The sequence below is a fragment of the Rattus norvegicus genome, chromosome 2, assembly GCF_021556685.1.
Source record: "Rattus norvegicus strain SHRSP/BbbUtx chromosome 2, alternate assembly SHRSP_T2T, whole genome shotgun sequence".
NCBI lineage: Eukaryota > Metazoa > Chordata > Mammalia > Rodentia > Muridae > Rattus > Rattus norvegicus.
The window spans coordinates 237,262,104-237,289,377 of NC_141535.1; the positions used below are offsets into that span (position 1 = coordinate 237,262,104).

At 45.3% G+C, this 27,274-nt stretch overlaps 2 protein-coding genes across 4 annotated transcripts in view; one reads left to right on the forward strand and one right to left on the reverse strand.

The window, feature by feature from the left end:
* The window catches only part of Mcoln3 (mucolipin TRP cation channel 3), a 107,620-nt gene that overhangs the window by 23,234 nt on the left and 57,112 nt on the right, over nt 1–27,274 (forward strand). The window contains exons 2-3 of one of the 3 annotated variants that reach the window (XM_087621362.1): nt 4,694–4,858; nt 5,317–5,456. The gene's annotated coding sequence lies outside the window, so the exon portion shown is untranslated. Of the gene's footprint in view, nt 1–4,693; nt 4,859–5,316; nt 5,457–21,787; nt 21,942–22,249; nt 22,309–27,274 lie in introns of those variants that run through there. The other 2 variants (XM_087621365.1, XM_087621367.1) reach the window with 2 other exon arrangements.
* Dnai3 (dynein axonemal intermediate chain 3) overlaps nt 1–27,274 on the reverse strand; it is a 58,046-nt gene that overhangs the window by 11,608 nt on the left and 19,164 nt on the right. Inside the window, 11 exon segments of the mRNA NM_001134736.1 lie at nt 3,117–3,180; nt 4,103–4,263; nt 13,451–13,538; nt 15,219–15,414; nt 17,350–17,423; nt 18,814–18,942; nt 19,990–20,076; nt 21,822–21,911; nt 25,084–25,208; nt 25,876–26,066; nt 27,103–27,219. Of these exon segments, the coding sequence (NP_001128208.1) occupies nt 3,117–3,180; nt 4,103–4,263; nt 13,451–13,538; nt 15,219–15,414; nt 17,350–17,423; nt 18,814–18,942; nt 19,990–20,076; nt 21,822–21,911; nt 25,084–25,208; nt 25,876–26,066; nt 27,103–27,219 (1,322 nt within the window).

A 27,274-nucleotide genomic window follows, 5' to 3' on the forward strand; every position in this document is an offset into this window, starting at 1 on the left:
GGCAGGTTAAGGGAGGGGGCGGATGGATAGAAGCTTGTCCGGGTGGATGAAAGGATCCACAGGCACCAATTCTGATGGCCACATTGGTGGAGGAGACTGAGCTGAGCTAGCGCCCCTGGGACAGCTGGGGCTCTCTGCCTGCAGGTCCTTGACCCATCGTTGGGAGCCATGGTCTCTGGAGTGCCAAGTGCCCACCTCTTTATGGAGGGAGTCGAGGCAAGGGAATTGTAGACTTTCCTAGGTCTGGATGCCCTGGTAAATCCCTGGGGCTCATTTCTCTGATCTTATTTTAATTAGACTTCGTTTCCTTACGGTCTCAAGTCATCCTGGTGTATTGACAGAGCACTGCCATTTCTAGTCTCAGTTACGATCATGTGTCTGTCTGTGCCCTGCGGTACCAGATGTGGTGGCAAACAGATGATGCCATTAGAATGTCTACCAAGCCCAAAAGTCACCCTTCGTCTCCAAAAGGCCGCTTGTAAGACGGAGTCTCTTAGGTCAGGGTGCGGTCTGACAACTCACTGTTTTGCACAATACAGAGTAAGTCACAGACTGATTTCAGCAAACTTAAAGAAGAAAGGTAGGCCCTCTAGATTGGAAGTAAGAGACCCACTTTCTGAGACAGCGTCTTGAAGAGGTCACAGAGCATACTTCCCAGGCTTTCTTGAGTGACCCAGAAAGTTCCTGGTAAGGCAGACAACACTCCCAGACACCAGTGGCTTTGTTCTGCTGATGCTTCTGTCTCTGTGGGGTTGCCCTGGGAAGTTTCCCCCACACACAACCTCTGATGAACAGGGCTGTCCTGGGGGCTGGAAACCCTCTCGGAAGAGCGTGATTCGCTATGGCATCAACCACAACGGTAAGGTCTAGTGTTTTGTTTTGTCCTGTCCTGTTTTGTTTTGTTTTAATAACATCCCATGGCGATCTTTTCCTTTGGAAGACCTGCGTGACTTTCGACAATGAATGGGACTGTCCCTAAGTTATTAGATGGGGTGCCAGAGCCTCCGGGCCACGTTGTCAAAAGAAAATTATAATAAACCAAAAGGCACAGATTGGCGGCAGACTGCCTGGGCTCAAAGGCTGCCACTGGTGCCCAAGGCAGTGATGCCACAGGGCTGCTATGACGACGATGACATGAGTTTATCCATGAGGAGCACTTGGCACAGAGCCTGGCGTGGCTGTGTGCTGGTTGTTTAAGGGCCTGCGACATGGAACACTTGTGTCAACCATTGTCACTCAAATCTGCACTTCTTGGCTTGCCTCTTAGATCACGTGGACATACTTGGTGTGGCTCTCCCCCACCCCACCTCCCACACACTCATGTCATTTGGGGGTGATCTCCCTTTCAGAGGTTCTTTTAAAGCTTTGTTTTGTTTCTTAAGAGGATGGAATTCTCTCTTTTGCCTGGTTAATGGGGGAGGGGGGTTGCAGTAGTAGCTGCCTCTTCCTCTCTGACTCTGCCTCCTCTGCCTTGGCTTCACTCAGGAAATCTCCTTGCTGTTTATGAAGATGCTGTGTGGGAGCTCACAAGGAAACCATCTGCAGCCCACAGACTGAATAGGGCACAGGGGTTACAACTCAGTGTGGCTGTGCCAATTCTCCCGCCCTGCAAACAGCATTCAGTGGGAATGGCAGGCTGGCTCCGTGTTGCCTGTTACACAGTGCTTGGCTGATGGCTCGTCAAGGGTCTTTACTATGGCTATTAGGAGTCCTCTGACAAACAGCCAGTCCCACTGACGAAGCCCCCCATCGCCTCTTGCCAGGATCCCTTTCTGTCTTGGTAACTCTCGTTAAGACCACCCCAGCCTTTTGCCACCTGCACTCAGATGGCTGGCTGTGTCCTGCTGTGGTTGACCTCTAGACTGAGTTCTCCCTCCTCCCGCCTGCTCCCTGTTCTTCTGGGTTCCGATGAGCTCAGCCTTGCTGCTCCTTTGACAAGGGAGGTTTTCCTCCATCAAACCTATCTGAAAATTTTCCAATCCACCCTGCGGGACCCAGCTAGCTCAACTGGGGTTGAAAAAAACATGGTAGGGAGAGAAAGCCCCTCTCTGGAGTTCATTTCTTCTTCAGTTTGCTCATAGCCATAGTGCTTGCCTCTCCCACAGGTCAGAAGAGGGTGCTTTGTCCTCATCTGTTATCAACAGTGTCTGGCCCACAGTGCAGAAATGGAATAGAATCTATTTAAAATAAATGACTCTTATTTTTTTCATGGTCCTAATCAAAACAACAACAACAACAACAAAAATAGTTTCAAAAGCTGGCTCTGGGAGGAGATGGGACCTCCAGATCTGAGATCAGAAGAAAGGCACCCAGCTCGCTACTGTGTGTCAAGAGGAGTGGAGACTGCAACCATGCGGCCATGCTGCACAGTGTCTGACGTGTGGCACACACACCCCACAATGAATGCCCATCAAATACCTAGGAAATATAGCAACACCCTCAAGGCTCCAGAGCTCCACAGAAGGGATGTGAGGGATGTGGAAGGAAGGAGTGCAGCGAGGTAGAAGGCTGTCTTCACAACAGACATTGTGATTACACACTCGATCTCACAGCACTTGTGATTACTGGGATAACGTCTGGGCAAGACTGGACCCGTTGATGTCCTATACTGGGAACAAGACCCGGTGAGAGAGACGACCCATGAGGGCCCAGTGATGGCCCTGAGGAACTGTAGGCAGATAGTGGTTTTCAGTCAGGTAGGGGCTCATCAGGCACCACCATTCCTGAATATCTATAGTCAGCTAATGGTGGCTGCGGGAGTTGTGACATCTCTTCAGTGATGTAGACACTGGCAAAGGACCCCATTCTCCTGTAAATGACCCTCAACCTGGAACCATTCACATAATCCCAGCAGCCATTAAGTAAGTAAATAAATAAATAAATAAATAAATAAATAAATAAATAAATAAATAAATTAGTAAGGGCTAGGTGAGAGGGTAGAGGGCATCAGTGGGGGCTGAGGCAGATAACAGGGGCAACAGGACTGAAGGTGATAGAATGCATTTTACACTTAAGTAAGCCACACTGAACCCCATTGTCATATAGTTAACATATGCTAGTAAAACTTAAAAAAGAAAGGAGGTCTTCTTACTAACAGGTTAGCGGATCAGACATACCCATAAGTCGCCCAGTTTCAGAATCCCTCTCCATTTTCCAGTCTGTGTAGATCACCTCACCTTCCTAGAGAGAGAACAGGATCTGGATGAACGCAAGGGCGAGGTCAGAGGTCAGAGACCTGGCGCTCCTGCCCTGGGTCGGAGGGCTCAAAGATAAAGCAGCAAGTCAGTCTAGAGACGCGGGAATTCAGTACACCAGGGGGGAAGGAGGCTCAGAGTTGTTACTGTGTTCTATTTCAAGACGACTTGGATTTCGAATGAGTTTACTCTATGTACACACGGCGACATACGGGGAACACGCGAGGCTGTGAGGCCGCATGCGTAACTGCTGGCTTTGGGAACACAGCAGGTTTGGGTCGGTCGGTGGTTTGCCCTCAGGACAAGACGGAGAGGGGAGATGCAGCCTAACGTGCACCTTTTAAAGTCGTGATACGGTAGTACAATCTCAACCATTTTAAGGAGGGAAAGGCAGAAGGATGGGACATGAAGCAAAAAAGATAGAGCCACTTAAATGGAGAAGAGACCGAAGCAGCCGGTGACACGGGGAGAAGCCCGACCCGTGTGTCTCATACGGATGAAAACATGGAGGCTCATTGTCAATGCATTCCAGGTCACCTGCCCCTCCTGCCTCCCTGCCCCCTGCCCCCACCCCCAACCCCGGACCTTCGGCATGCTGAGATTATAGATATGTACTGTCAAGCCTGGTTTATGTGGTGCTGTGCGCGCCAGGCAAGCACTGGGCTGACTGAGTCACATCCCCAGCCCCTGTTAAGAAACTTTCAAACATCTAAGTTAAAAATCTTAAATACAAACAAACATATTAAAACATGAAAGTGCGTTTTGTAAGCCTTCGAACAGGAGCCGTGTACAATAGGGGTGAAAAAAAAAAAAAAAACAAAAACAACAAAACAAAACAAAACAAAACAAAAAAAAAAAAACCCACAACAGGGGAGTGTAATTTAAAAACCAGACAGTTCTGTTTTTACCTCCGTTCCCACAAAGAACTTCGTGCGGAAGTCCTCAATCGGCTTGAGCATGTTGGCCATCCCACCTTCCAGGTTTTGGTAGGGGTTTATTTCTGCTGCCTTCAGCAATTTCATCTGACTTAGCATCTTGTCTCTCAGAAGAACATGGATGGAAGATGTACCTGTTGAGAGAGAGAGAGAGAGAGAGAGAGAGAGAGAGAGAGAGAGAGAGAGAGAGAGAGAGAGAGAGAGATCTTTAAAAACACACATTATATTTTCTGTTGCTTTCCACACACATCTGTTCCATTCATTCCTTTCCCAATGTGGCAGTGACTAGGTCGGGTTAGCAGGAACCCTCCCTCCTCCTTTGCAGACCACCACCAACTATGTCATACTATATATTACACGTTAAAGCTGAGGTCGAAATACTAGGATTTTTCTTCCAAATATTTGATATAAATTTATTTTAGAGCAGAGTTATTATGGTGTACAGTTTATAAATATTGTTAAGCTTTGGAAAATAGAGGAAAACACGAATCAAATACCAAACACATTTAACGCCACGTTTTTCAAAGGTAAACACTGCAGAGGAACTGCTCTTTCTCTCTCTAGGGAAATTTCTGTGGCTACACATAAAACAGGCTTTGTAATAAGTGGATCGTATCCTGGGACTGGAGAGCTCTGTGCCGAAGAACACGTGCTACTCTTCTATAGGGCCTGGGCTCGGTTCCCAGCACCCACGTGGCATTTAAGCACCATTCGTAACTCCAGTACCGGGTAAGCTTCTGGGGGACCTGGTCATACATGGGGTGCATATATATATGCACAAGCAAAACACTCACATGCATAGAAAGAGACGAACAGTTTACAAAAGGAATCGCCATGTTTAACACGGTGGGAGAAATAGAAGAGGTGGGGAGATAGGAGACACACAAATACTAAGGAGGGAGTAGCATCAACAAAATAGTGGGGTGTTCAAAAAGTCTGGGTATGTGCGTGCACGCGCATGTGAGCTGCAAGTGTGAAATCAGAGAACAACTTTAAAGATCTATTTGTTTATTTATTATGTAAGAGCATACTGTCATACGCTGTCTTCAGACACACCAGAAGAGGGCATCAGATCTCATTACAGATGGGTGTGAGCCACCATGTGGTTTCCGGGATTTTGAACTCAGGACCTCTGGAAGAGCAGTCGGTGCTCTTAAGTGACTCTAAACATCCCCTCTCTCCCTCAGGCATCAAGCTCAGGTCTTCGGGCTTGTGCTGTCAGCCCTGTACCCCCTGAACCGTCTTGGTGGCTTAAATACAGCAGCTTCATGCTATGGCGTCCAAAAGGCCAGAGAAGAATATCTCCATCAACTGCACTTACTCCACGGTGAGTGGGATAACCTTGGATATTTAATGAACTCAAAGCTACTATCATGCACCACAGAGTTTACCTCTTTGGTGTTAGTAATTCCTGCAACTGATTTTTATTGAACACCTGCTCCACGCCAGGCACTGAACTGCGTATCTTCCTGGATTAACATATCTGCACAGTGCCCCTTGTTCTATACCTTTGTTATATACTCCTTATATCTTTTCACCTTTTCCCCAGACAGGACAGGGATGAGGTAAGGCATGAAGGGAAACGGTTATTTACTTGGTCCAATAATAAACTGTGGGTTTTAAACACAGACCGTTCGAGCCAGAATCCACTTATCACCACCACGCCACTGCTTAAAAAGCATATGGTGGGCTCTGACGGCCTCTCTGAAGGAATTCAAAAGCTGTCGGACTAAAGCCTTCCTTGTTAAAATACTGTTTTCTCATGGAGAGGTCTGGCTGGTGTCTGCCTACGGCCTTCACCCCTGCTGACTCATTTCATGGTGTTGGTCGATGCTCTGAATGCTACTGTAGGAGAGAGGTGAGCACCCACCCAGCTATAAACTGTTCAGCTAGTGACGGTCCCGCCTGCGCGACATGCTTGGTGCAGTAGTGGCACAAATGTTGTGGGAGTGACCGACCACTATCTGACTGTGTTCAAGCCTGACCCCTGTGAGAGGGAACCCAGGTCTGATGCTGCTTGGTTGTCCAAGAACCTGAGACTAGACAGGCCAGGCACCTACGGAGAACACAAACACTACTGCTCGGCTATAGGAACGCAGCCAGAAAGAAATGACTCCTAATGACATCCCACTGCCTCTACGGAGCAGTGCCTGGCTCAGTCGTCATCGGAGAAGCCTCCTCCTGCAGCTGATGGGAGCACAGAGACCCACAGTGGACAGTGTGCAGAACGTGAGATCTTAGAACACCCAATCCTGAATGGAATCCCTCACTAAATCCCAAGGGAGGAAGGTCTTCTGGATTCTAGAATGATGGGCAAAAAGTCCTTGGTCACTAGGTGGCGACAGAGTACCAGAAAAAGTGGGCAGGTTCGACAGAAGCTTGTGATTTATGGTCCAAGGAATCCAGTGTCAGATCAATAGACAAAATGCCCCAGGGAGGTTGTGTGTGCATTCTACTGGACAGATCAGAGACTGGTCAGAACAGGTGCTTGGCTGGCGGTGCGTCCAAACCTCAGGTGATGTCTAATGAAACTATTAAAGCTGGTTACTCACACAGGAGGCGGGAAGTCGCAGAGCTCTCTGAGCCCATGGGATTGCCTGCAACATGAATTTCTGGATGCCCTACTTGTGTTTCTGCTGGGGACATGTCTATTCTTCCTATGATGATTTATCCCAAGTGCTTTTCTTTAAAAGTAAGATGTAAAACCATGTTGTGCAGAAAGAAAATATTGGGATGATGTGTTTTCATGTTTGACAACCTAAGGGTGTTCTATTAGCTGCTTACTTTAAAAAGGCTTTCCTTAGGTGCATGCACAAGTATTTCCTGTCTGCCCCACCAGAATATTATGTCTGTGAAGAGACTTATCTTTAAAAATATTTATGATTTTAAATTATGTGCGTATGGTCACGTGCACATCCAAAAGAGTGTGTGAGAGCCCAGGAAGCTGGAGTAGGAGGTTGTGAGCCACCTGAGACAGGTGCTGTGAATGGAACCAGGATCCTACAGAGGAGGAGGAAGTGCTCTTGAGGGCTAAGCTTACACCTCTCCAGCCCCAAGGCCTGTGCTTTTCAATATTGTGCTCTTAGAGTCTGGGACGGTGGGAGTTTAAGAACTACTTGTTGACTCAATATAGAATGCACATGGCATCTAGCAAATGTGAAGTTCTAAGTTCTTGAAAGAAAGAATTAAAGAAAGGAAGAGAAGGAAGAAAAGACAAAAGGAAGGAAGGAAGGGAGGGAGGAAAAAACAAAAGAAAAAGAAACATTGCTTTTAGGATTTATTTGTCTAAAGACAGAATTACAAAACACTTGAAGCACCAGCTGAATGGCAGTAAAGAGAGTTAGACTCATGCCAACCGTCGAAGACCACAGTCTTTCCCTAAGCAGTTGCTAAGACAAGGAGACTGGAATTCAGCAAGGAGCCTCTGCCATCTGTGGTTTCGCTTTCCGCAATTTCAGTTAGTCACTTAGAGGTCAGCTGACATTAGGGAACAGCAAGTGGAAAATCCTAAAGTCAACCCAAGTTTTGGGTTGTATGGCAGTCCCCTTAGAGCAATGAGGCCTTGCGCTGTCTGCTTGCGTGCTGCTAAGGTATGATTTGTCCAGGGAGCCCCCATCCATGTTGCACATGCCACCTGCCCATCAGCCACTTGGCCACCTTGGTAATCAAATAGGCTTCTGCAGGACTGCCATGCTTGAGCTCAGCTGACAGCACTCCCCCTTCCACCCCTCCCCCTTTAACTTATTAATGATCCCAGAGTCTGAAAGCAGTGGTAGGCTCAAGAGATGCTGTGGAAACATTCAAGTGAAAAGCCGGAAGCACAACGTAGGACTTTCAGGGACTGACCCACGGAACCTTTATTCCAGGATACAGTCATAATTCTGCTTTTTATTAATAGGACTGTTAACTTCTTACTTTGTCTTGTCTATGGAATAACTCTGTGCTTTTGTGGTTCGGATCGGGTATAGTAAGCGTTGGAACGTGTCCCTTCACTGATGGGAGCATCCTTGCTTTGTTAGCTGATTGGGCTACACAGCTTCTTGAAGTTGGGGCCATGACCCCCCATCCTATCTGAGCCTGGGGCTGGGCATTAGTAAAAATCAGTAAAAGTCTCTGATGCGGGCATTGGGCACACACCTTGAATCTCAGCCCTCAGGAGGCAGAGGCAGGTGGATCTCTGTGAGCTCGTCTGCATAGAGAGTTCCAGGACAGACAAGAATACACAAACGGATCCTGTTTCAACCTCCACCCCCACTCCCACCCCCAAATAAAAGGGCTTTTGAAGGAGAACTGAGCAAAGGGTAATTCAAAATCAAACACATAATGGGATTTGAGCCTTTCCTGTGTTGCTCGCCTGTGTGGCCGCAGTGTAGCCTTGGTCCCCAGTACACAGCAGTGATGCCTGGTACTTCCAATGCTGTCCTGCCTCCTGACACCAGCATCGCCGCCTGGAATACCTGGGCTCTGATTTGAGACTCCTGTGCGCCGTGAATTACAGTTTTTACTGTGCATACAGTTTTCTGCTTTCACGTGAGCACAATGGTTTAGTTGTGGATTTAAAGAATTCCACTGCTTTATTACTGTCAGCACTCAACTGTTTTTGTTGTGCAAACCGACACACACATTCATCTTCTCAATATGCAGTTCTGTCCTCATCTTTGATAAACTACATTTTAGATGCATGTATTCACCCATAAACACGCCAAAGACTTGTTTCAAAAATATTTTTGTTTTATTATCGGTAAATACTTGATTTGTATACTAATTTTATACATACATACATACATACATACATATATGTGTCTATCTGTCTGTCTGTATATGATTGTGTAAAAAAGTTTCTCAGGTGAAAAAGGATCATAAGTAAAAACAATTGTTCCCTTCTTGTTTCATATATATGTATATATATATGAGATAGATTTTAAAAATTAATATAATTGACCATGTAAACAAGCTTAAAACAGTAAAAATATATAAAATATATAATATATAGTATATGATATACATAAATCTCTCTATAAAAGCATCCCCTGAATTGCTCACAATATAAAATCATCTCAAAAGATGCAGAGAGAGCTTTTGACAGAGTCTGGTCCCTGTTTGTCACATAGACAAATGTTAGTAGCACACTTAAACATGTAGAGAAGTGACTTTCATTGTTTTATAGTCCAGGCTGGCTTGGAACTCACTAAGTAGCTCAGCCTGACCCTGAACTTGAAGCCATCTCCCTGTTGCGGTCTCCCCAGTGCTAGGATGATAGGTGTTACCTACCACACCCAGCTTGGGCAAGTGACTTTTGACAAACATACACATCAGTTGTGGAGAGAGGAGAGAGTGTTCAACAGAGTGTAGGAACACACACATAACAAATAACCACAACCCATGCCAGATAAAACTTAACTCAAAAGAGATCATAGGTCTAAAGGGGAAACACCGGAAATACCTAGGGAAAAAGGTTTGCAGCCTTAGGTTAGGCAACGCCCACATTTATAATGCACAAAAGAGCCAATGATAAATTGGACTTCCTCAGAATTGGAAACGCTTGATTTTGCAAAGACTATTAAGAGAACAAGACAACATAGCACAAGCTAGACAGAAACATTCCACAATCATATACTGGATAAAAGACTAGGGTCTGGGACACAATAACAAACACTAACAGAAACGAGCTAACAATGTATCAACTGTCACTGAGAACACAGGGACACCTGAACTGACACCTCTAACAGGGTGTATCTATACAATGAAATAGTAGTCTGTGTGATGGCTAATCCTGCTTGACAGCTTGACTCCTGGGAAGAGGGAACCTCAACTGAAGTATCGCCTCCAGCAGAATGACTTGTGGGCATGCCTGCCTGCCGGGCATTTTCTTAGTGGCTAATTGAAGTCCACTGTGGGCAGCATCATTCCTAGGAAATTGGGTCGGGGAAGCTGGCTAATCATGGGCCCCAGGAGACAAACCTAGTAAGCAGCGTTCCTCTGGGTTCTCTGCTTCAGTTCCCACTACTGGTGTTTGTCTTGGACTCCTACCCTGGCTTCTCTGGATGATGGACTTTGCTCACCAAGGTACTTTTGGTCGTAGTGTTTTATCACAGCAACAAAGAAGCAAAGCAGGATAGTCTAAAATGAAAAGGAGCGAGCTAGGGATAGAGGTAACGTGGATAAATCCATAAATAATGTTTCCAATTAAAAATGGCCAGCCAAAGCTGACTGTGGGAGTGTACACTTGTAATCCTAGCAGTAGGAACGCCGAGGCAGGAGGATTGTGAGTGTGAGGCTAGCCTGAGCTACATAGTAACAAACTGTCCCCTCCAAACAAACAAGACAAAGAAACAATTTTAATAGACAGCCGGTTAAAAAACGAGAGTGCATACTCTGAATAATTAGTATAGAATTGTACAAAATGCAAATTGATATAGAGTAGCAGGAAGTTAGGACAGATGACAAAGGGCACTTCTGGGAGTGAGGGATGGTGGCTGTGGTGGTGTCTCCTTGGTGTGCATGTGCGAGCGGCCCAGGTTCTTTACTAATGTACAATATACCTTATTTCTCTTATTCCACAGCAAAATTATTAAGTTGAATAAAACTCTACACACTCAAAAGAATGTAATGATCTCCATGTCTAAACTGGATAGTCTCCGCATCGTCATGACTGCTCGTATCTACCCAGTTTTAAAAAACGATAATAGGTTGCTGGGGGTGAAAGCTCACATCTGCAACTCAGTACTTCCGAGGCTGGGGGTGGAGGGTGCTGGAAAAGGAAGGCAGCTTAGAGTACATAGAGAATTCCAGGCCACCCTGGGCTACTCAGTAAGGAAAACATACGAAGATATTTAGCACAAGATAATGGATCAGCAAGTTGCATTAACCTCTCTTGGCTTTGGCTTTCCTAATTATAGAACATTAGTGAAAATTCCCGGCTTTGCAGGTTGTTGCAAGCATTGGCATCTGGCTCTATTCACCATGCTAGCCTCACGGTGAGACCTTCATGAGTGTTTGTTAGATGAAGGAAAGCGCATGCAATATTAGCACAGCCCCTGACCCACAGAATGAAGGCATGTGTTCTGTTAGCACAGTCCCTGAGCCACAGATGGACCTCAAGCAATTATAATGGTTAAACTGAATCCAAAGGAGGAAGACTCTGTTTCCTTTAAAATGTTTCTTTGGACACCAAAGGGAAACAAACATGCTGTGTTCTTAAAATTTCCCCAAATCCAACTGGGCATTAACTACATCAAAGAGAAATGTATGTGTATATATCTCCTTGGAGCTGGGACCTAGGCTTCCCCAGACACATGTGGCAGATGTGCAGCTTGGTCTTCAGGTGGGTCCTGAACAACTGGAGCAAGGGCTGTCCCCAAAGCTGTTGCCTGTGTGTGAGATGTGCTCTTCTAGCTGGGCTGCCTTGTCTCATCTTAGTGGAAGTGACGTTGTCTATCCTCACAGAGATTTGAAGTGCCGGAGTGGGGGAGATTCCCAGGGGGAGCCCCCACCCACTCAGAGGAGAAGGGGAATGGAGGATGGGGGAAGCATTGTTGGAGGGGGTGCCTGGGAGGGGGGCAGTGAGTGGGATGTAAAGTGAATGAGTAAAAATAATTTAAAATAACCTTTTTTTACTTAGATCTCCTTTTGTTTAACCGCACTTTGGAAATTTTGCAAAATTCCAAATCTTTGGGGGCAAGGCAAGTGTCTGAAAATGCTTCAATTGCTACTTAGCTTTATACATTTTTGTGTGCATTTCCAGCCGGAGCGCTCAGCAAAGCTTACTTTGAGGGTTTTGAGAGGTTGGGTGTGCCCTTCAATGGCATTCTGAAAGAGCATGGGTCGAGCCAAGCTCGATTTAAAAATTACCTTTCTATTTTTTTTTCTCATTCAGTTTGATTTATCATGGCACCATGAAACTACTAATCAGAAGTTTTAACTTACGGAAATTTGTTTCTTTGTGTCTCATAATGTATTTTGGTATACCCCAGATAAGTTTCATTCTGTAAAATTATTCTCTGAATGCTACCCATTCTTTAGGTGGGCTTCGCTCATTTAAAATTGTGTTATATTTATGTGTTCTTGAACATTTCCTTCAAGTATACAATGTAGTTCCATCCTATCTGCCTGCCTTTGCTAGGGTCACTGTTGCTGGGATTAAAAACGCCACAGCCGAAGGTAGCTCGGGAGGAAGGGGTTTCTCCCACTCACACTTGTGTGTGTGTAGTCATCATCCACAGCAGTTAGGGAAATAACTGAAACAGGACAGCATCCCAGAGGCAGGAGATGATACAGAGGCCAGGGAGGGATGCTGCTCACTCCTTGCTTAGCCTGTTTTCTAATAGAACCCAGGACCACCAGCCCAGGAGTGGCACTACCCAGAAAGGACTGGACGCTCCCCAACCAATCTCTGATTTAAAACAAGACGTCCCTCAGGCTCACCTACAGCTCTATCTTATGGAGGCATCTTCTCAGATGGGGTTCCCTCTTCCCTGATGTCTCTAAGCTCTGTCAAACTGACGTAACACTAGCCAGCACACCACCCATCCCTCAACTTCTAGCATCTCCTAACTTTATGCTATGCCCTTTTTTCCTTTATTACACGCTGGTTCCAGCTAGTGCCACCCACGTGTACGTATAGGATGGTATAGGGCCATCCACTAGGGCATGGACAAGGTGAGAGGACATAGCCCTGAAGAAAACGATCTCTTCCTTAATAGGCAATGGCATGAGGTTTCAAAACAAACAGAAGCTGCCTTGAAAGCATGTATCCATGGTGCTATTGAACTCAGAGGCTGAGGGAGAAGTTCTACTCAAGTCTAGGAGTTCAAGACCAACAAAGGTAGGAGACAGAACACACACACACACACACACACACACACACACACACACACACACAGGCAGTGCTTACAGAACTGAACCAGAATTCCATCATGCTCTCTGTCTTCTGATGATTTTAGTATAAGCTATCTCTCTCATAAAGAGATATAAGTTCTCATAAATTTCTTTAATTTTTTAAAAAGACTTATTTATTATTATGTATCCAGCGTTCTGCCTGCATGAATCCTGCAGGCTAGAAGAGGGCACCAGATCTCATTATAGATGGTCGTGAGCCACCATGTGGTTCCTGGAAATTGAACTCAGGACCTCTGGAAGGGCAGACAGTGCTCTTAACCCGTGAGCCATCTCTCCAGCCTCATTATAAGTGTATATCTTGGAGGTGTCATTAGCTGAATTCTCTTTATGAGTCAGACAGTTCTGGCAAGAGACTCACTTTAGACACAAATCCACAGCAATGCTCCAAGATGCCCTTGTGATAGACAAAGGCACTTTAGTTACCTTGTATTTTGCAAAGAGCAGGGTCTTCGCCCAGGCTCAGCTTGGTTGGACAGTGGTCTAAACTTGTTTCACCCTTGGACAGTTTTATCTTTTGGAAGAAAATAAAAGAAAGATAAATTCTTAGAAAACCCTTGGCTTTTTTTTTTTGTCCTGTCTCTTCTGCTTCTAGATCATTACAAACCGACCTTGTACCCCCCACCCCGCCACCGCCCACCCCATCCTCCTTTATCCCAGTTGTTTTTCTCCATGAAAAGCACCCAGTCCTTCTTTCTTTTTTTTCCTTTTTTTTTTCTTTTTTTTCGGAGCTGGGGACCGAACCCAGGGCCTTGTGCTTCCTAGGTAAGCGCTCTACCACTGAGCTAAATCCCCAGCCCCCAGTCCTTCTTTCTAAAACCATGCTACCAAGGGAAGCCTGCCTGGCGACACATTTCCCAACCCCAAAGTGCTATTTTCTTTCTCTATGTGTTGTATATTATATCCCAAAACTCACCTTTCCGAGTTGTACTGTGAGATAACAACCAAGGGACTACTACCCTTCTTCCCTAAGCTTTTCGGTAGGACAAAGGTTCAGGAAGAGACCTTGCTTTTTCCTGGATGGGTGCGGGCCCCATCAGGGACATACTTGACCCTGAATGACAGATGTGGCCCTGTGCCAGCATCGTGTGTCCTGGCCAGAATGACAAAAGACCCTTAGGTTTCTTCCCTAAGCCTGTCTCCCCAGCTTTCTCTTTCTGGATGTTTATCCACTATTCTTTGGTGCACTCAAGTATTCATTTGTTTTGCTTCCACTATTCACAAGGCAGCAAGTCTCCCCGCTCCTTCGGACAACTTCTTTTCTTCCTTTCTTTATAAAAAGTTCTTTTCGATTTATTTTATGTGTATGGGTGTTTGGCTTGTATGTATGTGCATAATGTGCATGCACAGTGCTCACAGAAGTCTACAGAGGATACCAGATGCTTTGGGACTGGAGTAAGTGATGGTTGGAAGTCACCAGGGGAGTGCCGAGAATTGAACCCAGGTCCTCTCCAAGAGTAGCAGCTGATCTTAACCACTGAGCCATCTCCCCAGCTCCCTACCCCAGACAATTTCTAACATTCTCTTTCCTGTTCTTCCGTAGTTACTTCAGAAATATTCTCACCCCTCCAAGCTCCTTCTCTGGGAGCAAACCACTCAGTAATGTTGACGTGATATTCATAAATCAAAAGAAAAGATAAATACTAAGTTTTGGATTAGAATTACACATTCTAAAGAGGAGGCCCACCCACAGTTGCAGCCGTATTATTCTGAAGGCGAATGGCTGACTCAAGCTAAATCCAATGCCTCCTCAGTTCTGTGTGGTCAGCAATATTATAGCATCCCTTCTTACTACAGAGATTCAAAATGGGCACAGTTCTTTTCCTATGGACGTGGGGAAAATTAATCTTCCTGGGTGCACCCAAGTAGTTACCAATTTTCAAGGAGTCAGTATGCAGCTAAAGAATCACCTTGTGGCCATTTTTAAACTGTGTCTCATGTTCACAAGAACTCTCATTCCAGCCAAGTTCACTGTGATTCGTGTGTCTGGTTTGGTCTAGGCAAGCACCAGTCACTGTCAGTCAGGGAGTTTGTTGGATGGATGGATGGATGGATGGATAGATGGATGGATGAATTCACAGATCTCGTGGTCCCATGTTAACCCAAGCCATTCTTCATTCGGAGGGTAGGTGCGTGGGTGTGATGTATGTAACATGTGTGGTGTATAGGGTGAAGCCAAGCCCATGTTACTTACTCTACTCAGGGGTTTCCAGGAGAGATCTAGGTGCAAGAAAGTCGAGGGCACATCAAAGGGAATTTCAATGCTTTCTTCTTTCTTCTTCTCTGCCGGTGGTTGTTGGGGGTTTGTATTGGTGGTGCTTGTGGTTGTGGCTGTGGCTGCAGATGTGACTGTAGGTTTTTGGGGTCGAATATCCCAAAAACAAATTGTGCTAAAAGAAAGCTTGTGTTATTGTCTTTTGAAAATTAAGACCAGGTAGGAGGTGCAAAGTCCAGATACCACGGGAGACAATGGCAACATCTTAATGTTCCTGAAACTCAGCCTTTCTGAGACAAGGCCTTTCTGCGTTGCACGTTCTCAAAGCTTTGGTTTTAACTATCTGCATTTGTATGTGGTTGGGTGTGACTTTGTATGGGTGTGATGTCTGCAGAGGTGAGAGGAAAGCCTCAGATCTCCCGGAGCTAGAGTTACCAGAGGTGGAGTTGTCTCATGTGGGTGCTGGGAGCTGACCTGGGCCTCTGTCAGAGCAGCCAGTGCACTAACTCATTCCCCCCAGCACATTGGTTCACATTTTACAGAATCACACTGTGCCCACGGATGCCAGATCATTTACTTTGTCTTGATGGTAATACATGGACTCAGTTTGTAACTGATTACTTCAGAAGGGAATACAAGTGCTTTATTAAGACATGACTCATATATAATAAGGTCATCTATTTAGAATGTACAGTTTTAATGGTGGCCGTTAAAGTAGCCTCTTTTCCTGGTCCTCACAGCTTCTGCTCCTGTCTGCTTCCCTAGCACAAGGAGTCATCGTTTCTACTTAGGTCAAAGAATTTTTGTTTTCCGTTTGTTTATTTTTGAGTCAGGGTCTCACTACATAGCTCTACCGGTCCTGGAACTCAGTATGCAAATCAGGCTAGCCTCAAACTCACAGAGATCCTCCTGCCTTTGTCATCCAGTGCACAGGTTTTAAAGGATTAAAGGTGTGCCCCACCACATGCAACGTCAAAGGTTTTTGTTTGTAAATGGGATCTCTCCATACAGCTCAGGCTGAACTTAATCCATAACTCTGAGGCTTTAGTCTTTTGAATGCTTTGGTTATGAGCTACAAAGCTGTTTTTGGTGGAAACACGTTCAAGTTTTGGAGTCCAGAGAAGCATTACTTGTTCGTATTACGTGTCCCACATTGCAATGAGTTAATTCTATAATCAGGCAGACAGGATCTCATCTAAATGAGGAGCCTTCAACCTAGCCATTGTGTGTTAACAACACTCTATATAGATATGCATCAGAAAAGTGGACACTCTTCCACTTTCAAGAGGCTGTCCTGCTGTGTGTGACAACCCTTGTGTCAGTGAGATAAACTGAATGGAAACAGAGTGTACCATAAAGTTATGAGTGTGGGGTGTGAAGAAGCAGAGTAACTGTGTCTAGTGCTGTGCACCGACGCCATGCTGAGTTAACTCTGTTTCCCCAACATACTTTATTTACTATTAATATCAACGTCATTACTGTGTGCATGATGTGTCTGAGCATGGTCCCTGGCATGCTGTGCTGCATGCGTGGCATGGTCCCTGGCATGTTGTGGTGCATGGTCGCTGGCATGCTGTGCTGCATGTGTGGCAGTCAGAGGACAACCTTTGAGAGTCCACTCTCTCTTCCTCCCTGGGTTCTGGGAACTCGGGTTGTTAGGCCTTGCTGCCGAGGGTTTTTGTCAGACGAGCCTTCTTCCTAGCTCCCATTTTCTTATCATTTCCTAATTTATCCCCACAAAAAGCTCGCTTGTTTTCTTTTGAGGCAGGATCTCACATGTAACCCTGGTCGGCCTGGAACTTGCTTGGTAGACCATGCGGCCTCGTCCTCATAGAACTTGGCTTGCTGGAGTCTTCTGTGTTTGGGGGTGAAGGGGGGTGGTGGTGGTGGGGTTAAGGTGTGACCTGCTCCAGGTCAAACCCTGGCTTTGTTTTAAATGTCAGCAACCCCCAGACCCTCGATAGTCTATGCAGTTCTCCTCGGTTACTTTAGCTTAACTGCTGTGATAACGATGACTGGGGAGCGAAGGGAGACATTGGTTTTAGGGACATGGAAGCCAAAAGAACACTGTTCGGGATGGGCCCCAGGCAGTGTTTGAAGAGAGACGTACCAGTCTGCTGAGCACGTGATGAGCTGACAGTTTATTCCACTTCGGTTCTCAAAGACGGATCCCATCCTGTTGATCTGTTAGAAATTGTTTAAGAAAAGAGAAGTCTGTAAACTAACAGTAGTGGGTCCCAGCTAAGGCTGCCTCTGACCTGCCTAGCTGTGGGCATTTCACCAGAAATATACATACAATTCTCAAAGCATGGAAACTATTATTAGAGAAAGGTAAATTCCAAGTAGCTAGAATTACTTTTTCTTACAGCTATTTTCCCTTAATTTTTTCTTTTAATAAGTTTTGTCAAATTAGCATTAATACTCTCACAGACGCTTGGAGTCCCGGTTTTATGATCCAACACAGCTCTACATGGAATTTTTATCCATTCTGTGTTCATAGAAACATTTTTATAGGGTTTTAATTAGGATGCATATAAGTGTTGATTCTCAGACTTTTCAGTTTACATGACCTAAATGTTATGTGCATATTCACAGATTATTTTTAATTGTTTTATAAAGTGCAGATGATATCCATAAGCTTCCTGTCCACTAGTTTTAGAAATGCAGCTCTTTCAGGCTTTCAGGATCAGCTGGTTGTGTGCTGTATGCTGGTCCTTCCGATCTGAGAGTTTAAGAATCTCTCCCTCTCCGGAGGACACCCCTAGGATCTCAGAGACTCAGCACTCCAGGGCTTTGTATCTTAAAGATTTAGAATGTTGTCCTAGTTATCTCTGTTAAAGGAAAAGAAAGCCTCTATTGAGAACTGCCTTCATCCAACTGGGCTGTGGGCAGGTCTGTGGGAAATTACCTTATTACTCGGTGTCTGAGGGCCCAACCCACGGTGGGAGAATCACCCTTAGGTAGGTGATTCTGAGCTGTGTAAGGAAAGCAGGCACGAGCCTGAGAGGGGGGTAATGATGGAGCCAACAAGAACTATTCCTCCGTGGTTTCTGCTTCAAGTTCCTGCCTCAGCTTACCTCAAGGATAGAATTGGAAGGTAACCCAAACAAGCCCTTGCCTCTCCTAATATACTTTCAGTCAAAGCATTTTACCACAGCAGTAGAAAAGAAGCTAGAGTGAACTCCCAAAGCCATAATACTGTTTCAGACGCTTAAAAACCACATTTTAGAAACTAAACAGGGACCGGGGGCAGTTCAGTAGGTACATTGTCTGCCAAGTGTGCCCAGGACCCTGGGTTCCATCTCCAGTAGCGCTCCGTACCCTAGATAAGGTACCGGCATGTGTAAGCCCCACACTTGGGAGGTGGAGACAGGAGAATCGGAAATTCAAGGTCATCTACGGCTACTCAAGTTCAAAGTCGGCCTGTGAGACAAGAGTCACTGTCTCAAAAAACAAAACAAACAAATTGAACGGAATCCAGGCTGGCGGGATGGCTGGGTGGTCAGGAGCACTGTTTGCGCTTCTAGAGAGCCCAGGTTTGGTTCCCAGCACCTATGTGACCATCCAAGCTTACCTCAAATGAGTCCGGCAGCCAGTGTATATCTGTGATTACTTTCCTATGGCCGTTTTCAATGGAAGACACTGCACAGTGTCTGACATACATTATTTCTTTATTGCTGTCTGGTTCAAGGAGAAACATTGGCTGGATAAAGGTGAAAAGAAAGTTACATTTCAGGGAGCTGACGGGCGGGCGGGCGGACGGTAAACTGTAAAATTCCAGCTAAACTGTAAAATCTCTGAGTTGTCTCAGTCAGGGTAAAACACAAAGTAATGTTTCCGTATGCCCCATGTTTAGTAACAGACTTGGCAACTTTCCCTTTCAAAGTAATATCTACATCTCACAAGGATTATGAACCCAAACTATTCCTGAAGGAGGGAGGGAGAAACCTATGATAGCAAGGCTGGAGACCTGGGGCTGGAGAGGATGTGTGATGTGGGGGGAAACACTCCCCTCGATGCTGGCTGCTCTTCTCAGTACTCTTTGGGAACTGTAGCCTCTCAGAACTGTAACATATCTTTTAACTTAAAGTTTCCGTTATTTATTTTGTGTACTTGCGTGTGTGTGTGTGTGTGTGTGTGTGTGTGTGTGTGTATGTGTGTGTGTGTGTGTGTGCATGTGTGTATGTGTGTACCTACTGAACCATCCTGCCAGTCCATTGGTAGCATATTTTCAACATAAAGGACTTGTCATTCTTTAATCTTATACATGTGGAGAGGTGAGGTAGCACGTCCAAGGCCTGTGAGGCAGTGTCTTGGTACCCTGACTCTCCAGTCTTCTATCCTGGGGTCCTTCAACAAAATCACTTTAGACAAAGCATTTGCTTCCTTCATTTTCCTTAATAATAAACACAACAAAACCCTGTAAACTCCTGTACTGGCCAGTGAAGCTTTTTTTTTTTCCCCCCCCCGGAGCTGGGGACCGAACCCAGGGCCTTGAGCTTCCTAGGCAAGCGCTCTACCACTGAGCTAAATCCCCAACCCCGAAGCTTTTGTTTTTAGTGAGTGATTCCATACAAAGTTACTCGGGGCAGGTCTACAGACAGATGCGAAAGATAGCAAAATGAAAATGAAGGCTGTGTTTCTTATACCGAGCTTTTAGAAACATGGCAGAGCTTCTCTATATGATGTTTTTGAGAAACCCTCGTGTGGAGAAAGCATCCCCGTGAGTGAGAATCTATGGAGAGCCAACCTTGAGAGTGGCCTTTTTACTTCTGCTACCGCCCGTCTTGATGTTCTCTATGCGTTCCGCGTGTGCCGTGATATCCCACAGGATGATCTAAAGCAGAGAAAGGTGTCAGAATAGCACTTTCAGGACACAGAGAATTGGGTCTGAAAGGCTGCTTTTTGGGAAGCCAGTGGTGTGCCACCTGAGAGATCAACTGCATAACCGATCCTCGTTTTTAGCGGGACATCAATTGTCGGGCATAATCTGGCCTGGATTGTAGGAAAAGTAACTCAGCATCCTTAGATGGGCTTTGAGAATGTTTCCATCTTTCTTTCCTACCCCCAACTCCTGTTCTATGTTTGTGGTAACAGATACTATGACTGAGCAAACAAATGCAAGACAAAAACCGTGCGCTTCCCCGTGCTTGGGAGATTTTTGTCCTTTGTTCTGCTTCGAATGTAGGTGCAGCTTGCTCAGACCTCAGGAGGGACAGACTTTACCCAAACTCTCAAGACTGAAGTACAAACATCCAAATGTGGGGGAAGAAAGGCAAATGAATTATCATAATTGTCTGTAAGGGCTAACTTAGAATTCGTTCATTCTTTTAAAAAGAAGAACAGAATAGAATGTTCAACAGGAAGCCAGGGCCGCTGTCAGTGACTACACAGCCTGCCGGGGCACAAAATAAAATGTTGGTGAAGGCCGATATGGGAGAGTCATGGGTGGCTTTATTTTCTCATGTTCTTTTCCACAGTGCTCTAAAACAGCCACGCCATTCTTGTTACAAAGCGAAGGCACTTTGGATGCTCTTGTCTTAGGCAGTGGCTCTGGGTCACGACTGTGATCTCAGTAGTTGCTGAACAGAAGCTGTGGAGACATTAGTTTCCCTAATTTCCCTGCTGTTGTGGAGAAATGAATCTGGAAGCTGCTCCTGTCTGAATCTCAGCTACGGAAGCCTTTTTAGCCACACGCAGAATGACCAGATACCTTTATTTTATTTTATTAACTGGGATAAGGTCTCCGGTAGTCCAGGCTGATCTCAAACTGTCCATGTTGCCAAGGCTGGGAGTGGGGGTGGGTGCCACCATGCTGTTTAGGAAGGGCTGGGGATCAAACTTTGCACAGGCTAGGACCCTTCTGCAGCTTCATTCTGTATCTTAAGTGCTGTTTCCAACAGTCAAACGCACTGGATCGAAATCACCTGAAGCTTATAGAACGGCCTTAGAGATTTTTATTTTGCTTCCTTGACACAACAATATCGACGGGCAGAATCTCAATGTGGTTGAAGTTAGTTAAACAAAGCAGACATAGGGCCAAGTACATCCAACTTCAATGATACGTATTTTCCAATGAACTTCTATTTAAATTCTGTATTATTTCATAACTTTTAAATAACTTCAGGAAAATTCCAGCACTGATCTCCTATGAGAGGTCATGATGTTTACAGCTTGCTACATTGGATAATGTTTATTGTCAGTTTGACTTAAACTAGAATTGCATGGGAAGAGGGAACCTAGGGATTGCTTAGGGCAGAGTGGCCCATGGGTGTGTCTCCAGGGCATTTATTTTTGATTGCTGATTGGTGTGAAATGGCCCATCCCACTGTGGGAGGTCCCACCCTAGGCAGGAGGGTCTGGGCTGTGTAAATGAAAGAAATGGAGTAGACTGAGTTTGGTTATCCTGACTGAATTATTCTGTAAACATCTCCAGTTCCAACCCCATGTCTGATGTATCTTTCTACCCAAGTTCTGGCATAGTGATTAATCCCTGTGCCACACTGAGCCCTTAAGTTCTAAGCTACCAATGTCAAAATGTCTTACAGCATTAATGAGCATCTAAAGACAATCCTTAACTACCTGTCCATTGATGCAGCCTCCAGCGATGATATTGGGGTCACTTGGACAGAACTCGAAGCAGAAGATGTCATCAGGGCTCTCCAGCATCAACTAAAGTCAACCCCATGAATAAAACAAAAGGTATTAAGTGATATTGAGATGGGCAGAAGTCTAATTTTGTAGCTGTCTGGGCAGCACACATCTGAGGCAGACCTCTAGGATGGAAGGCCCTTTTGTTGAATTTTATCATGGACATTGGTCCCACCTATGAGACTTGTCTCTCTCAGGGATCTAGGTCCTTCCACCACCCACCCAAGGGTTATATAATTATTGGGGCATGCTATCATATGTCAAACAAAAGAATACGAAGTTGGTGTTTCTAAAGAATGAAGAGGATAAACATTGAGGGAGGATGAGATATTTGCCTTTCTTCTTTGTATGTCTATCAGGTGTGCTGTGGGCAGTCAAAGAGAAAATTCGCTGAGTGGGAGAATCTGGAAGTAATAGAGTAAGTATTTCAAGGTTCTTCTAGACAGGGTTTCTCTGCGTAACCCTGTCTGTCCTGGAACTCACTGGAGATCAGGCTGGTCTTGAACTCAGAGATCCTCCAGCCTCTACCTCCCGAGAGCTGGGATTAAGGGAATGCACCACCATTGCCTAGCTAATATTTAAAGTTTTAAAACAATATGAAGGAGTCACCACTCTAATATAATGTTACACCTGGGAAGGTGCACAGAGACTGTTACCCACCACAGCACCAAAGGCAGAGTTTCCAACTGCACTCCTTTTTCCTTTTCTTTGAGAAGGGTCCCTCTATGTACTTTTGGCTGTCTAGGAACTAACTGTATATAGACCAGGCTGGATTCGAACTCACAGAGATCCACCTGCCCCTTGCTCCTGAGTGCTGGGATTAAAGGTGTGCACCACCCCTTCTGGCCCAACTGGATTTTTCAACTGGGCCTGGGTGAATTATTGTAGTTTTCAGCACTTTTTGTATTTTAGAGAGAGCTTTACTTGTGAAAGTAAAAATACTAATGTTATCAGGGTTTTAATTAGGAAATGTAGATCACTCATAAAATCTCTTAAAAAGTATCTTCTTGTGTGTGTGTGCACATGTATGTGTGTATATACACATGTGTAGAATGAGTGTGTGTGTCTTTATAACTATGCATGTGTATTCCTAAGTATGTGTATGTGTGTGTAAGTATGCATATGAGTGTATATTTGTAAGTGTGTGTATGTTCATGTGTGTGTGTATGTGTATGTGTCCGTGTGTGTATGTAAGTATGTGTATGTATGTGAGTGGTGTGTATATACATGTGTATGTGTATATGTGTGTGTATGTATGTGTACATGTGTGTGTATGTTTGTAAGTATGTGTGGGGACATGTGTGTATGTGTCTATGTGTGTGCATGTTCATAAGTATGTGTATATGTGCATGTATTTGTCTGTGTATGTTCATAAGTATGTGTATGTGTGTGAGTGGTGTGTATGAACATGTGTGTATGTGTGTATAAGTGTGTGCGAGTGGTGTGTGTGCATGTGTATATGTGTGTATTTGTGTGTGCATGTGTATGTATGTATTTTGTGTGCATGTGTGTATTTGTGTGTATGTGCATATTTGTGTGTGTATGTGCATGTGTGTATGTGTCCGTGTGTGTATGTTCATAAGTATGTGTATGTGTGTGTGAACATGTGTGTATGTGTGTATATGTGTGTGAGTGGTGTGTGTGAACATGTGTGTATGTATGTATATGTGTATGTGCATGTGTGTGTATGTGTACATGTGTATGTGTAGGTCAGAGGGTGATGTCAGGTATCATCTGTGATCATTCTCCCCCTCACCTTTTGAGTCAGGGTCTCTCACTTGAACTGAAAGCCAGTCAACCCAGCTACTTTAGCTATCTTTAGGCACCCAGCCTGCCCCACGGTCCCCTCTGCCTCAGAGCACCAGGATTCAGTTCTTCACCCTCACACACCTGCTTTTCCCACAGGGCTGTCTCCATAGTGCATGCTTGTCTTTTTAAAGCTTATCTTTAAAATAGAGGTAAGAAAGTGTCCTAACATCCTAACAGAAGAGGCACTGGCCACACTTCATAACAGAGGGGAAGTCGCCCTCCGGGGCAGTAGCACCAGGACTTTGCCCTCTCTGGAAAGAGAGGCCTGCACTAGTTTGGGGAGGGTGGGGAGTAAAGGACTAGAGACCTGCCACTTGGATCTCTGCATTTACGGAAAAACATATTCCACCCACAAGGACAAAATGGCCCTAAAGCAGATGTAGTGAGGAGGGAAGGTAGATCTCATTAGGGGAGAGCCTTAGTTCTGCAATAATTAAGAGCCTCAGGAATGGGGTATTATTACATTTAAGGGCATTAAAATAATATGACACTAACAGTGCCTCGAAGTAAGAACTCTTACTGAGCAGAATTGTGGCTTGACGTGGGGTTTGGTTTGAATGTGTGTGAGTGTGTACGTGTGCATGCTCCTGTGAGGGTGTTCTAGTTAAACTCCTTAGAAGAATTTGGAGAGTCAAATACACAGTTACAACTCAGCTCAGATTCCCTTGATGACGGGCTGCCACAGTGCAGCGGGAGCTGAAGAAGATCATGGTTTCCACACTCTCCTACACAGTCATTTTACTCTCTAGCACCCCTACTGACAATCCTTAGAATTGAGCAAATTCTTAGGAAACTAAAAATCTATGTGCATTTGAATATCGCGATATTTAAATACAGTCCATTAAAGGTGTGTGTGTGTGTGTGTGTGTGTGTGTGTGTGTGTGTGTGTGTGTGTGAGTGTGTGTGTGTGTGTATAGGCTAGAGGGCCGTTGTCTTCAGTTATTTTTCTACTTTATCTTTTGATTCACTGAACCTGAAGGTTACTCATTGGCCTGAACTGACCAATGACCCCCAGAGATCCTCCTGCACTGTGGTGACAGGTGTGACAACCAGTCTGGCTTTTTCCATGGTCTGTGAGGACCTGAAGTCAAGCCCTCGTGCTTCCACGGCAGGTACTCTATGGACTGAGACATCACCCCAACCCGGCAGCTTCCATTTTTAAAACACTGACTTGTCCGATATACGTTCCATAATGTAAGTGTGAAGTTTCACTTTGTTCAGATTGAATGGCGGCAGTCTGTGACAAAGGAAATCCGATTGCCTAAGAGCTCACGCCATTAGGAGATCATACAGTAGCAGATCATTGCAGCTAACCTTTTTCTGGGGACATGATAATGTGGTTATTTGAAAAAGTTAAGCTTCCGCTCTAACTCCCATGGATTACCTGAGGGTGTATGGGGTCAGAGAAACTCCAGAAGAGAATCAGTGATGGCTGAAGCAGTAGCCTACTGGAATTCTGGACCCTTTCTTCGTAGGAGAGGCGTACGGCCACCGACACGACTATGAGCCCTGGGTGAAACACAGGTACCAAGCAGTCAGCAGCTGCTGTCCCCAGAGACCTCCAGCTGGTGCCTGTCGTTGTAGCAGATTTAATCCCTGAGGCATGCATTGCTTAGCCGTGGAAATGTAACTGGTCCCCACTGAGATGTGTGGTTAGCATACACAGGGGACTTGCAAGGGTTGGTAATAAAAGATGAGGATTTCATTTTATTTTTAATTGTGTGTGTGTGTGTGTGTGTGTGTGTGTGTGTGTGTTGGTCCGTGTGGGTATGTGCATGAGTGCAGTATGAGTACCACAGGGAGCGGTAGAAGATGTTGGATCCAACAGAGATGGCGTTACAGGTAGTGGTGAGCCACCGGATGTGGCTGCACCTTCCTGGCTGCACCTGGACACATTGCTTTCCCCTTAGCTGTTGACTTCTTTACAGGCGTCACTCCAGAGCACAGGAGTCTGGCAAATCACAGGCAAAGGCAGGTTCTCTGTCCACTGCCCTTGACCTAAGCTGGCACAGCCCTAAGTGCAGGTGTGGAAAGCAAGCGCTTGCTTGGTAGGGGGCCTGGCACTCAGCAAGTCTTATATGTTTAGCTAAAATCAACCTCATTTTAAGTTTCAGAGATTAATGCAAGACTTTCTCCAAGTCAGCGCGAAAGGGAGTCCCCAGCATTTCTTCCTCACCGTAGATGGTGGGGTGCCAAGAGACGCAGGTAATCATTTTCTCCATGGTGTTGTGGAGGTCTGTGAAGGACTGGTACTCCTTCAGATGGGTGTCAGTCTTGTCCCCAAAGGTACTCTCCTCCTCTGCGAGGCTCCTCCAGTCATCAGTAAATGTGTTCATGATCTCGTTTTGCTGCAGGGCTATTTCGACACTGTTTTATTTTTTAAAAAGAAGCACCCCACATACTGGATGTTAGTACCCAATGACACTGCAACCGTCACCACAGGGTTGATGCGTGTACACGAGGGCCATTACTGCTTAGAACCCTAAAGCTGGCGCTGTGTGAATCCCTCGGAAGTTTCTCTCATAGCCTTCTTTGGGGAATGATGCCACACTTGGTTTATTTAGACAAAACTCCGAGAGAAAAGAAACCCACTTCTGTAAGAGTGCTTGCTCTCGGACTGAAATCTCATCACAAACTTAAAAACAGAAATAATGTTGTTCAGTTCTAAAATGGGAAGAAAAACAATATCACTATTGGTTTCTTATTTACTCTGGCCAGTGCTATCATAGTTCTTATATAAGTTTTCTGCTTGCTTTTGGGTCTGTGTTCTCTTTCCTTTTCAACAGGGAAGGAACTACAGGAGCCCCTTCTTGTTAGAGCATGGGCCTGCACCCGCTGATCTCACAGCCTCGATCAGATCATGCTTCCCCTGCCTCTCTCTGAAACAGTTAAGAAGCTCTCTGTGCTGTGACTGATCAGTTCTCAATGTATAGCATTCTGATGCTCTATGATCCTTGTTAGGCAGAACTAGTCACGTGATGTGAACTGTCCCTTTACCCCTGAAAGGTTATAAAAAGTCAGACCCTCCTATGTCAGCCTATGTGTGTGTGTGTGTGTGTGTGTGTGTGTGTGTGTGTGAAACATAAATGAATTGTGTTTAGACTTTTGTCCCACCCACAGTCTGTCATGTTCTGGCCTCAAACACTCAGATCAGCAATGTTCAGCTTTTAAGTGCCAATTTGAAGTTAGGAAAACGTCGTGGCACACTGGGCTGTCCTTGAGGTGTTTGGTACAGCTCTCCCATGAAAGGCCCGTGGTAAGTTGGCAGAGGGATCTCCGAGACTCCGCCGCTCAAGCCTGGCTGACCAGCGGTTCTCACATAAGAATCTGCTTCCCAAGACCCCGAGATTAAAAGCAAGCATGTGATACTATCTTTAAAGTTTTTTAACCTGGATTTTCTTACCTGGTGGACACAGTGCTGAAAAACTCAGCTAAGGATTTTGATTCTACGAGAACGTTTTTCTCCTCTTCTGAGAATTCTCTTGGATAATACTGTGTCGTAGCATTTCTTGGAAATGCCCTAATATAGAAAAGAAAGTTGAATACCAAAACTTGGATCAGAGAAGACCAAGTGT